Source organism: Rosa rugosa, chromosome 4 (assembly GCF_958449725.1).
Source record: "Rosa rugosa chromosome 4, drRosRugo1.1, whole genome shotgun sequence".
Taxonomy (NCBI): Eukaryota; Viridiplantae; Streptophyta; class Magnoliopsida; order Rosales; family Rosaceae; genus Rosa; species Rosa rugosa.
Genome location: NC_084823.1, coordinates 49811 through 64092, shown reverse-complemented (window position 1 = coordinate 64092; position 14282 = coordinate 49811). Strand labels below are relative to the sequence as shown.

Here is a 14282-nt window from a genome sequence, read left to right as displayed (position 1 = left end):
GCCCAGTGAGTAGATAACTCAAATAAGAAAAAAAAAATTCTTTAAACTCATGGTAAGTGATGAAGCTTTTGTGTTGGCTTCTCACAGACAGAGCCAATGTTAACGTTAGGATCCGCGGGAATCTAGTTAACTTTAGAGACAAAGAGAGGGTAAGCAAGACACAAGAAGTATAGTGGTTCGTCTCCCGCCTTAGCGGGAGACTACGTCCACTTGAAATGTTGCACTATATGGGTTTGGGCTTTGCGGCCCAAAGGGATTACAAGGTATGTAATGGAGTGGGATTCTAAGTGAGTGGAGGTCCCTTTTATAAGTAAGGGAGCCTCCTCTCTTTCACTTGTTTTCCAATGTGAGACTCAAAGCCCCCTTTCTAGTCTTCAAAAACATGTAGTGAAGGCAACTTGACAAGGCCGGGAAGGTTCCTTCCCAGCGAGGTCTTGACCGCTTCTGACTACCACGGGGTAGGTTGTATGTTGGACTACATTCGTATGTCGCGGTTGGGCCCCACCATGGCTTGTGGGCCCCCTAAGAGGGTGTTACTTATGCTTGGTGAGATAGCAAACTAGCTTGCTAGTAGAGGTATCTACATGTAAAGCTGAAGGACATTATGCCAATGAATGTCCAGAAAAAAATAAAAGATCTACAAAATCTCTATTAAGATTATGAGCTTATAGTAGAAACAACAAATATGAAAGGCTATGAAGTAGCTTATTCTGATGAAGAAGATGATGACAGGTCAGTTTACTCTGCCTGGTCTGAAGAAGAAGAAGAAGAATCCTCATCTGATTCTGAAATTGATTCTGAAATAGAATTTTTAGAATCAAGACAGATGAATATTCTTAAAGTAAAAAACTGGGAAGAAAGCAAGACAGAAGAAATAATGTCTTCATATCAGGTTAACCCTGGTACTTTCATTTGTGACTATTGCCTATGTCATGAAAAGAATGGATTCCCTATGTTCTGTGAAAAGTCAAAAAAGACTTATCACAAAGAATGTTTCATAGCTGAACTAAGAAGAAAGACAAAAAATGGTGCTATCAGTCAATTAGTAGAACAAGAATATGAAGAATATTTCAATGAAAAGAAACGTTCAGAAGTTTTAGATCACAAAACTACTGAAATAACAATTATTCTATCTTCTCTGAAAGAAGGAAAGATCGAAGAAACTCCAGAAATAAAAGAAGAAAATATAGAACTAGTTGAACTAGAAAACAATCCAAAAGAAGGATGCAAACTTTTTGTACCACAAGAACAGGCTCAGGACGAGCTTCAACAATCAAAGACCATCTATACTAGTAGATACAACAACTACATAGAGATTGGATTAAAATTCTCTGATCACAGAAAATATCATCTACATGCATTCGTAGATAATGGGTCAGGATTCACAGTTGCAAAAAGATTTGCAATTCCAGAAGAACTCTGGAAAGAAGATGATAAAAGAAAAGCTACTGGTATTCAGTTTAACGGAAGCCAGTTTACCATGAATAAGGTAGCTAAGGATGTTCACATCACCATAGGTGGAGGAACATTTATCATCAACACTATTTGGCAATCAGAAGGCCATGGATCAGATATCCTGTTAGGAAATGATTTTATTCTCCAACAGAGATTTGTTCAAGATGAAGAAGGTATAGGCTTCAGAAAAGGAGATAGAATGTTTTAGGCAGACAGGCTTACCCAAGCAAAAAGTGTTGTAGGTCCAAACTTTACTACTTAATATCAGAAATCGCAATGAAATAGTGGTGTAATACAAACAACAAGAAGAACTACTTATTGAAGAATCTTCTGATGAAGAAAAAGGAGAAACTAGTGAAGATGAAGAAGCTAGTTTTATACATGAGCACAACCTCAAGCACTTTCAAAATAAGCTTAAAACTCAGAAAATCCCTACGCTTGACAAAATCAAGAAAATGCTTGAACATAATATAGATGTCGACCCTCAGAAATTTTGAGAAAAAGACCCAGTGGTCTGTGAATTAAGATTACATGATATGAATGCTATATGTCATGTTAAAGCCATTCCTCAGTACAAAGAGGAAGATCAAAAAGAATTCAGAAAAGATATAGAAGATCTCCTGAAAAATAGATTAATTCGACCATCTACTAGTCCTCATCATATTCCAGCATTTTATGTAAGAAACCATGCAAAAAATGTTAGAGGAAAAGCAAGAATGGTGATTGACAACAAAAACGTCAATAAGAAAACCGTTAAAGATGGTTACCAAATAGCTCAAGCAAGAGTCTTGATCAATCAGCTCAAAGAAGCTAAGGTCTTTTCAAAATTCATCAATGCAAAGTCAGGTTTTTGGCAAGTCAAGATGCATCCAGATAGTGTTCCTCTAACTGCATTTGGAACACCACAAGGTCATTACGAATGGTTAGTAATGTCTTCAATCTTCCAAAGAAAGATGGATGACATCTTTAAACATGTGGCTGAATTCTGTGTCGTCTATATTGATGACATCCTTGTCTTCTCCAAAAACAGAGAAGAACACATGAAACACCTTTACGAGGTTGTTAAATTAATAATTCAGTATGGAATCATCTTAGGAGAAAAGAAAGTCTTCTTTATCCTAGAGGAAGTTGATTTTCTTGGTATAAATAAATATCAAGAATGGAGTAATAAAACTCCAACCCCATATCCTTGAGAAAATCTGAAAATTTCCAGATAAAATTCCTGACGCTAAAAGTTTAGAAAGATTCTTAGGAGTCATTAATTATGGGAGAGATTTCATTCCCAAAATCTCAGGATTAACAGCAATGTTATCTCCTAAGACAAGTTCCAAAAAAAAAATGGAATTTCACAGAAGATGATGAAAAAATTGTGAAGCAGATAAAAGCCCTCTGCAAAAATCTCCCTCCTCTCCAACAACCAGAAGAAAATGATGAAATCATTCTCCAACCTGACGCTAGTGATAATTACTGGTCCGGTGTTGTTCTGGCAAAAACGCCTGCAACTAACATATATTGAAAAGATCTGTAAATTTTGTAGTGGCAAATTCAGCCCTGCAGAACAAAATTATACTACCGGAGAAAAAGAAATCTTGGTTGTCAAGAAAACAATTTTGAATTCTCCAGCTTTTCTAGGAAAACCGTTTACTGTACGCACCGATTGTACTAGAGTAAAAAAATTTAAAAATTTTAAACTTGATAAAGCTGCTGATAGAGGAAGATTTAGCAAATTGGCAATTGTTTCTTAACCAATATGATTATAATATTGAATTAATTGCAGGAAACAAGAACTATCTTCCAGACGCCCTAACAAGATAAATGGCAATGTTCAGCCGAAGAGAAGAAGGCGATGAAGGTCGCAACCCCAGAAACCAGAGAACAGGAAAAGAACCTGAAAATATTGAGGAATCCAAAGAAAAAAATCCTCAAAAGATTTTTGCTAAGTTCAAAAGGACTAGCCACAACTGATCAATCCCAGGGTAAAGGATTGGCTAGCCCGTCTCAAACGGCAGACAGTAAAGGCTCATCAAGACCGTTTAAGGTTGTTGCTTTGCCAAAAAGCAAAATAATTCATCTGGAGTTATAAATGGTTTTAATTATGAATAAAAAACTTTTGAAGAACCTGTGTTTAGAACTGGTAGAAGGTTAGCATATTACCAGAAGGCCATTTTAGATAACCTTTTGTATGCTTTTCAGGAAAGAAACAGTAGACTCATGTTCCCAGCTTTGTTTTCCCTAGCTGAAGAACTTCATGAGAATGCCAGACCACAGTTCGAAGAATTTCATGAAGATATAACACAGCAGAGTGCTGTCCAGAATGAAAAAATTCAATATCTTGAAGCTCCAGAAAGTGCTAGAGTTCCTGTTTTAGCACTAAAAGAATCAGAATGGTTCGACTTTCATAATCGTATTGGAAGTCTCTACTCAAACCCTCCTCAAACTCTTTTTATTGTCCCTGGACCTTCTGTTGGAAGATGTAGGGGCCGTGCGCCTCTCGGATATTACTTATGCTTGATGACTTCATGATTTGAACTCCCCAACCAAGAAGCTACTCTTACTCGGGGACTTCGGGGACTTGTTCATACCTACACTAGCAAGCTAGTTCTCTCCATCACCAAGCATAAGTAACACCCTCTTTGGGACACCCACAAGCCATGGTGAGGCCCAACCGAGACTTGCATCTTGTAGCCCTATGTTCAAGCTACGCCACGGTATCCGGAAGAGGCAAATCCGACGCCGGGAAGCCACCTTTCCGCCCTTGTCAACATGCCCTCACAAATAGGCTTTCTAGACTAGAATAGTTGTTACTTGTCCCACATCGAAAACAATGTAAAGGAGATGGCTTCCTTCACCTATAAAAGGAATGCCTCCTCCCACTTAAACACCATTCGACATCCATTCATTCATCCCATTACATCCTTTGTAATCATGTTAGGCCGCAAGGCTCGACACACTAGTACAACATTCAAGTGGACGTAGTCTCCCGCTCATGCGAAGGCGAACCACTATACATCTCGTGTCAACTCTTTCTCTCTCTCTCTCTATCTCTTTCTCTTTGATGCTAACTAGAGTCCCCCCGGATTCTAACGTTAACAGAAGATATATAGTCAATGTTCAGAGTGAACATCCTCAAGAACACAAGCTCTGGCTTGTTGGAAATGGTTTTGTTCATAATCTTTGGACAAAAACAAATTATGATCTCAAAGGACTACCAACCATCATAGTAAACACAGTTAAGAATGTTAGAAAAAATGACTGCATTCTTAGGTTGAAGTTTAGATCTACTCCACTAGAATGGATCCAGAAGAAAAATTGTGAAGTTGATTATATTTCTCCATACCATTATGTGAGAATTATTCAAGGAAGATATATTTTCAGCCTACATGTGAAGGATATAACGGCCAACCAAATTCTATCATTCCTTGGATGAAGGCTATGTCTCTAGAATATATCAAAAAGATCATAGAAAAAGATACTGAAAATACAGTCCTGGCAGCAGGAGAGAAAATCATAATCACTGCTAATGATCATCCTGAAGTTGTTAGCAGTGACATATTTCTATCTCTCAAGAAAAAGGAAATCGATTCCACTTTAGCCTGTTTTCAGTGGATCGAAAAGATTGAAAATGACAACCACTACAAAATGTACGAAGATACATATGTAGAGGAAAATGGAACCAAAGCCAGGATGGAAAGCAACTCTTTTGTCCTAGGCCACAATTAAGAAACAGACGAAAACATGTGAAAAAGCAGGTGAGAAAGGCACCGAAAGCATTTTTTGCTTTTCAAAAAAGAACGGGGAAAAAACATTTCACCACAGGGGAATCTGCTTTTTGTCAATTGACCTCAGTCATCTGGAGCACTCATAAAAGCATAAAATAATTGAAACCTCCTGTACATTTTTATATTTTGAATTCTAGTTTGAGTTCCGCTCTCTATATAAGGAGCCTTAGATTCAGTGTGTAAGGCATTAGAAAAATTGAGCAGAATAATTTTCTCTCAATAAGTAAGACAACCAAAGTAGTAGCATTAGCAGTGTACTCTTTTCTTTCTGTAAGAGTCTATGTGGAAGTGGTGTATCCATTCCAAGTAAGTACCTGTACTTTCAAGTTATGAGTAACTAAAACAGTTTTTAGCTGTTTACCCAAGAGTGAGGCTCTGGGTTTTTAGTCTGTATTAATGTTTGAATAAATTAATAAAATTCTATTGCGAGCCCAGTACACCGTCACCAAAAAATATATTTTTTTTAGTAATTTTGCTAAATATCTGTAGTTTATGTTATGTTAATCCTACCATTTATCAAGCTTAGATTAGTTCTCAAAGCTTAGAACAGCAGTGATTCCGCTTTGTTAAGTAACCATTTAGACAGGATGTCGTTAGGTGAAATTGTAGCATGTTGAAGGCTAGTTCTGAAATTTAATTTTTGCTTAGTATTTGAAAGTAGGAATAAAAAGATAAAAGGAAGGACACGTGACGCTACCCACACCTGGTTAATTAGCCAAGTACTATCCAGAAGAAAGTGTAATATTATTCCATCTTTTTTTGGACAAAAAAATATTATTCCATCGAAGGATCTGACGTCTGAGAAATGACTAGTTTATAGATCTTGTAGATGAATTGAATTGCTAATACGGAACGCGTCAACACATGTTGCTTTGACGTTAAGCAAGAAGGTTCTGTCTTCTGTGGCACTCAAAGTCAACTTTTTTACGCACAAAAGAAAAAATCAATAGATTTTGCAAGCCGACGTTTCAGTTTGTTGAATATCTGTTGCAAAAGGCAGGCTTATATCAGAGACATCTTCCCCAATATACTAGTACGCACCTGCTACTCCTACAAAGTCAAGAAAAGGATGCTTCACGCTGAAACCGTGTTATATATTACCACCATTCTTCCTAATCCTACCCGTTCAAGGTGTGAAGGCTTTGTTATATATATATAAGACCTGTTATATGGAACATTAAGATTCATACAGGCAGATCGATCGACTTAATAAGAAAGCTAGAAAGAGGGGAAGACAGGAAATGGCAGATCACCAGAAAATCCATCCAGTCCAAGATGTTGAAGCAGTACAACCGCACGCCCCAGAGGCACCCTTGGTACCAAGAGGATCTTCTAAATCGGATAAAGGCGATCAAACGGTCAGGGAGATGGAGGCCGGGCAATATTATTCTCCATTCCAAGGACGTAGCATCCCCGTGATGCACTCGAAACCACCCAAGAAAAGAAGTTGTTTTCGTAAGTGCCTGTGCTGGACTATCTGCCTGCTCTTGCTGCAAGTGATTGTGGTTGCAATCACCGGTGGAATTATATACCTTGTGTTCCGACCAAAGCTTCCCAAGTATACGGTGAGCAAACTGCAGATAACCCAGTTCAATCTCAACGATGATCAGAGCTTAAGTGCTACATTCGATGTGAGCATCACTGCCCGGAACCCCAACAAAAAGATCGGCATATACTATGAAGGCGGGAGCCGCATAAATGTGTGGTACACAAACACTAAGCTTTGTGAAGGAGGTTTGCCTAAATTCTACCAGGGTCACCGCAACACCACTGAACTTGTAGTACCACTCAGTGGACAAACTCAAGATGCAAACGGCCTGCTCACCACACTCCAACAACAGCAGCAACAAACTGGCAGCGTTCCGCTCACTCTCAGGGTTCGGCAACCCGTAAGGATTAAGCTTGGCAGCCTCAAGCTCCCAAAGATCAAGTTTGTAGTCAGGTGCAGGTTGTTGGTTGACAGTCTTTCAGAGAATAACGATATTAGAATCCAAAGCAGTAGCTGTAAGTTCAGGCTTAGGCTATGAAGTTTCCCTAGCTAGTTCTATCTTTTACAGCGTTACATACATACATACATTATTTGATACTGTGTATTCCTTCATATGTATTAATTTTTTTATGTATTTCATCCCATTGATATTTCCCAAATTCGATTTTGAGGATTTTCTTTGTAAATTTTCCGCTAGCTATTTCATAAGTAGCGGATGATTGATTCTATCTATATGATACCTATGTCGTTCTCATACGTAGCTTTCTGTATACTATTTTTAATTAATTCTTTCTAATTATTAGTGAATGTGGCTCCATTGTACGTAAGATATAAAATTTTAGGAGTTAACTCTTTATGACATGCCATGTCAACTCTACATCATTTTATTTGTAACATCAAAAACCAAATAATTTAGTATAGCTTATTAGAAGTACAAGGAGAAAAACCCTTTCACCTACAGCCACTGCACTAAACCAGAACCAAAATACTAACCCTAATTCACCTTCTCCGTATTTTCACTCCATGTGAACATCGATTAATTCCAACAATCCCCACTAGCTCTGCCACCTCCTAGGCATTGGTTGAGGGCGGCGGGGCTGTGCACTTAGGTAAGATTGGCGGGGTCCCGTACGCAAGTCATATGGGAAAACCTCCAATTAACTTGTAAAAAGTATGTAGTGGGGAAAAAACAAGAGGACTGACAAAAAATAACCGTTTCTTCTCTGCCAAAAAATCTTTCTGCTAGGGTTTCGACAAAAGCTTCTCCTTTCATCCAACGACGCGTCCATAGGGCACTGTTGTCAGACGGGATCTATTGTGTCTAGGGGATGACTTCTTCCCCATCGAAGAAGCATGAGATCTTCTTTTGAAACCTAAAGACGCCTTGGCCCTCAAAGCACCACCCATAAGTTGTCTCTTCCTCCCTTTCTTGGCTGAAGAACTAGATAGAATTAACGTAACAATAGCATAACCAATCTCTCCGCTCATTATGCCATCTGTTATGGGCCGCACTGGTAATGCCGCAATCAACCTTGTCCAGGGTCATTAGTTAAGCCTTTGGTTGGTTGCTTGTGTGCCAAGGGTGTTTTGATAATTTATAAATTATGTACTTTATTTTATTTAGCATTTAGTCTAGATCTCCTCAGCCAAGTGCATGTTTCCCACTGCCTTGGCCATTTAAGCCCGTTATTCTCTTTAGGGAGGGGTTCCTAGTTGGCATAGTTTAGACTACGGAACTAGTATAGGTAAGCACATGTACTTTTGCCTCCCTTATCGTCTTACCATCAATAAAAGAGGAATTATTCAATCATCTGTGTCCTGTGAGATTGCTCCTTGATCTTTTCTTTCGATGATTCATTTGTTCTTCGTGATTGTCCAACATTTATATTACTGTGTTCTTGCTTGCCGCTAGCACCATTTTAATATCGTGTGGCTTTCATTGTTCCTTGCAAGGTACTCACTTGGCTGACATGCTTGCTAGCAAGTGCCGCGCGGTCCTCTTTCAGCATCGCAAAGTTCGGCCTGGGACAGTTAGTATCAGAGCTAACTCGGCTCAAGAAGCTCACCACCATGACTGGCAAAATGTCGAACCAATAATGATTCGATTGGTATGACCAACAACTCGGAGAACTTGCGGGGGTGCCCGACAAATTGATTGATCTTACTGCCTTGTTGGACCGCGTCGACCTAGAGGTTTGGCGGCACAGATGACTGAGATGGAAGGCTTAAAGGACCGAGTTGTGGCCCTTGAAAAATCAAAAGCTCTAGGAAGCGGAATGGAGAGAAGTGAAGAAGAAGCTCCCGTTCCGAACAAGCAGACTGCAGATATGGGCGATGAGTGATGCCCTTGATACACTCCAGATGACAGTGGACACTATGGCAGAAGATGTCTGAGCCACCATTGATGCTTTCAAAAACGAGCTGGTGGAGATGAATATCAAGCTCAACTTGACCATCGTGCGATGGGAAACCAACCTGTGACGGACTATAGGAAGGTGAAGATACCAGAACCTCAAGCTTATGGAGGGGCGCAAGACGCCAAGAAGCTTGAGAACATCTTATTTGATATGGAGCAATACTTCCGAGCAGTGAAGCCCGACTCGGAAGAGGTAAAGGTGAACATGGCGACAATGTATTTGTCAGGAGATGCTAAACTGTGGTGGAGAACCAAGTACAATGACATCCAAAGGGGGGTATGCACTGTTGACACATGGGAAGATCTGAAGAAGGAGCTCAAAACTCAATTCTTCCCCGAGAATGTAGAATATATTGCCAAACAGCAACTAAGAGAGCTCAAGCACACCAACAACATCAAGGACTTTGTGAACAAGTTCTCGGTGCTCATGCTCGACATCCCGGACATGTCAGAGAAAGACCGGTTGTTCTATTTCCTTGAAGGCTTAAAGTCATGGACCAGGACAGAATTCCAACAGCAGAGGGTCTAAGATTTAGCATCAGCTCAGGCTGCTGCTAAAAGGTTGACAAATTACACATTCGAAGAGAACTCTACTAGGAAGACCCAGTCCTTTTTTAATGTAAATGCCAACAGAACCATGAGGCTCAGATAGAGTAGAAGTGGGGGAGCGGAGTCCAAATTTTCCAACTCAAGAGGAGGGGACAGGAGGACAGCTAATGCGAGGGACACAGCAACTTCCAACCTACTGCCTCGACAGGGGTCTTAACCCCTCGACCCTTCAATCCTTCAGGCTATAATCCTAAACCATTGGCTTGCTTCTTATACAGAGGACCTCACAGAGTGAACGAGTGTCCTCACAAGACAGCCCTGTCTGCTTTACAGGCTCATATCCAAACAAAAGAAACAGAAGACCAGCAAGAGCTAGATGAAGAGCCTGGCCACATGGGAGCTTTGAGATTCTTGGGTGCAGTAGAGAAACAACCACAATCATCCAAGAAGTCCTAGGCTAAGGGCTTGATGTTCGTGGATGGTTGTATTAATGGAAAAGTTGCCAAGAGAGTGATGATTGACACGGGGGCTACTCACAACTTTGTGTCGGAGACCGAAGCACGCAGGTTGGGGCTGAAGTTGGAGAAGGATGTTGGCCGCATAAAAGCTGTGAATTCCAAGGCCTCACCCACAACAGGACTATCCCGAGGGGTACAGCTGAAGTTGGGTCATTGGGAGGGAAAGGCCAACCTTGTAGTTGTCCAGATGGACGACTTCGATGTCATTTTGGAGATGGAGTTCTTGTTGGTGAACAAAGTTATTCCCATTCCTAATGCCCAACACTTGCTCGTTATGGGAGAAAGGCTATGTGTGGTTCCGGCAAGAATGGAGCAACCAAGTGAACCCCGCCTCTTGTCTGCTCTCCAATTCAAGAAAGGCGTGAAGCGCCATGAGCCCACATATGTAACAGTGCCTCTGGTAAAGGATGAGATTAAGAAGGAAGTGATCCCGAGGGAAATTGAGGGAGTATTGAAGAGCGACGTAGATGTGATGCCACCTGAACTCCCCAAGAAGTTACCCCTAAGGAGGAGTGTGGACCATGAGATCGAGTTGCTTCCGGGAGCCAAGCCACCTGCAAGAGCACCTTATAGAATGGCTCATCCGCAACTGGCAGAACTTAGAAAGCAGCTCGAAGACTTGCTCAAGGCAGGGTTCATTAGGCCTTCTAAGGCTCCTTTAGGTGCACCCGTGTTGTTCCAAAAGAAGCATGATGGAAGCTGGAGATTGTGTGTAGATTATCGGGCTCTTAACAAAGTCACAATGCGCAACAAGTACCTAATTCCACACCAACTCAGTGGTGCCAAGTATTTCACCAAGCTTGATCTGCGCTCCGGGTACTATCAAGTCCACATTGCGGAAGGAGACCAGCCCAAGATTGCGTGCGTCACCCGTTACGGCGCCTTCGAATTCTTGGTAATGCCGTTCGGACTGACTAACGCGCCAGCAACATTTTGCACCTTGATGAACCAAGTCTTCCACGACTACTTGGACAAGTTTGTGGTGGTATAGCTGGATGACATTGTGGCGTACAGTTCTACCTTGGAAGAGCATATAGAACATTTGAAGTTAGTATTCCAACAGTTACGAGATAACCAGTTGTATGTCAAGCGCGAAAAGTGCTCCTTCGCGCAAGTGACCATCAAGTTTCTGGGTCACGTTATTGAAAGGGGTCGAATCATGATGGACATGGAGAAAGTGGAAGCTATAAAGGAGTGGCAAAATCCCAAGAACGTGAAAGAACTGCTCCCTTTTCTTAGGTTGGCCAACTACTATAGACGTTTCATTGAGAACTACTCAAAGAAAACAACTCCTTTAACAGAGCTTTTGAAGAAGGGAGTAGCATAGAATTGGGGCAATGATTGTGAGAAGGCCTTCCAAGATTTGAAGAAGGTTGTGATGGAAGATCCAGTCCTCACCCTACCTGACCTAAATCAACCATTTGAAGTTCCGACAGATGCTTCCGACTTCGCCTTAGGGGGAGCCCAACTGCAACGGGGCCATCCTGTTGCTTATGAAAGTCATAAACTCTAGGAAGCTGAGAGGAAGTATACGGCTCAAGAGAAGGAGTTGCTAGCGGTGATTCATTGCTTGAGGACTTGGCGACACTATTTGTCGGGGTCGAAGTTCCTTGTGAAGACAGAAAATTCTACCGTCAGCCACTTCCTGACCCAACCAAAGTTAACTCCGAAGCAAGCTCGATGGCAAGAGTTTCTTGTAGAATTCGACTTTCAGTTCTAACACAAGGCTAGTCGCACTAACCAAGTGGCCGATGCTCTAAGACACAAGGCCGACCTTGCCACCCTCAGAATGTTGGCCACTTTGTTCGATAGTGCCATTGCCACAGATATTAGGCACCATATCAAGGAGAGTTTGGAGAAAGATCTTGTGGCACAATCCCTCATAAAAATGGTAAAGGAAGGGAAGAGTCGTCGGTTCTGGATGGACGATGGCATATTGATGACAAAAGGAGGACAATTGTTTGTCCACGAGTTGATGGACTATGGAGAATGCTCATGAGGGAGTGTCATGACACCTTGTGGGCAGGTCATGTTGGCAGAGAACCCACGCACTTCTAAAACAGGGTTACTATTGGCCTCAGATGCGAGACGATGTCACAAAGTACACAAAGACCTGCCTAACCTGCCAGCAAGATAAGATCGAGTGTCAGAAGGCTCCAGGGCTATTGGAACCATTGTCTATTCCTTCTCGCTCGTAGGAGAGTGTCTCCCTTGACTTCATTACTAACGTCCCAAAGGTGGGAGACTTATCAGGCATCCTTGTTGTGGTTGACAGGTTTTCAAAGTATGCCACCCCAAAGTATTGCTCGACAGAAGATACAGCAAGCCTCTTCTTCAAGCATATTGTGAAGTATTGGGGTGTGCCTCAGAATATTGTCAGTGATTGGGACACCAGGTTCACAGGAACATTCTGGACCGAGCTATTCAAGCTACTTAGTTCCAAGCTCAACATATCTTCGAGTTATCACCCCCAGACCGATGGACAAACAGAAAGATTCAACGGGATGTTAGAGGAGTACTTGCGCCATTTCGTTCATGCCAATCAACAGAATTGGGCGCAGTTGCTAGATGTTGCACAATTTTGTTTCAACTCGAAGAAGAGCTCATCTACCAATAAGAGTGCTTTCGAAGTGGTCACTGGTTAACAGCCTCTCTTGCCTTATATACTGTGCAAGAAGTTTACAAAGGGGCAAATCCGCCTGCTTTCAACTTCACAAAATAGTGGAAGACCAATGCTGAAATTGCGCAAGCCTATCTGGAGAAAGCGGCAGGGCGAATGAAAAAGTGGGCAGATCAAGGCCGCAAGCCTAGAGAGTTCAAAGCAGGAGACATGGTCCTTGTCAAGTTACTCCCGGAACAACTGAAGACAAGCGACTATTCAGGAAGTATGAAGGACCACTCCCTGTCATCTCTAAAGTGGGGAAGTGTTCCTACAAAGTCGACATTCCAGCCTAGATGAGAGTTCACCCCATCTTCCATGTCAGCAACCTCAAGCCGCACCAGCCAGACCTTGAAGATCAAGCACAAAACTAGCCTGTTCGAGAGCACGCCGACATCCGTCCGCCCAAGCCGAAAGAAGTGGAGGAGATCCTTGCATAAAGAATTATCAAAGTGTCTGAACGCCCGCGCCAGTAGTTTCTTGTCAAGTGGAAGGGTCTTGGAGATGAAGAAATCAGTTGGGCGAATGCTGAAGCCCTGAAGAAGAAGTTCAAGCAGAAGATTGAAGACTTCAAGACCAAGGCAGTCGTCAAGAGTGCCGACAGCTTAAGTGGAGGAGGATGTTAGGGACCGCACTTGTAATGCCCCAAGCAACCTTGTCCGTGGTCATTAGTTAAGCCTTTGGTTGGTTGCTTGTGTGCCAGGGGTGTTTTGGTAATTTATAAATTATGTATTTTATTTTATTTAGCATTTAGTCTCCTCGGCCAAGTGCACGTTTCCCACTGCCTTGGTCATTTAAGCCTGTTATGCTCTTTAGGGAGGGGTTCCTAGTCGGCATAGTTTGGACTACGGAACTAGTATAGGTAAGCACATGTACTTTTGCCTCCCTTAGCGTCTTACCATCAATAAAAAAGGAATTATTCAATCATCTGTGTCCCGTGAGATTGCTCCTTAATCTTTTCTTTCGATGATTCATTTGTTCTTCATGGTTGCCCAACATTTATATAATTGTGTTATTGCTTGCCGCTAGCACCATTTTAATATCGTGTGGCTTTCATTGTTCCTTGCAAGGTACTCACTTGGCTGACTTGCTTGCTAGCAAGTGTCGCACGGTCCTTTTTCCGCATCACAAAGTTCAGCCCGTGACACCATCCAAACCATGTAACACTCCCTCCCTCCCCAGGTTAGATGGGGCTTCCGACTCCTTAGTTATCCCTCTGTTAAGGGGTGAACCCTGAAAATCAGGGCCCTACCCATTACCGAAAGCAAGGGTAGCAAAACCCAAAGAACGAATGTCTTCACGGATTTGAACTTTTGCACATACCTAGGGCTGGGCATTTAAGCCCGAAAACCAGCAAACCCTGACCGGCCCGTCAAAGTCCGACCCGAACGGGCCGGGCCCATTTTTTTTTCCATCA

At 42.0% G+C, this 14282-nt stretch overlaps 1 protein-coding gene across 1 annotated transcript; it reads left to right on the top strand.

The window, feature by feature from the left end:
* Positions 1 to 6271: 6271 nt before the first annotated feature.
* Positions 6272 to 7479, top strand: LOC133743871 (NDR1/HIN1-like protein 6). Its single transcript, XM_062171939.1, has one exon. The coding sequence runs from the start codon at positions 6476 to 6478 to the stop codon at positions 7259 to 7261; it is 786 nt and encodes a 261-aa protein (XP_062027923.1). The 5' UTR covers positions 6272 to 6475; the 3' UTR covers positions 7262 to 7479.
* Positions 7480 to 14282: the final 6803 nt, after the last annotated feature.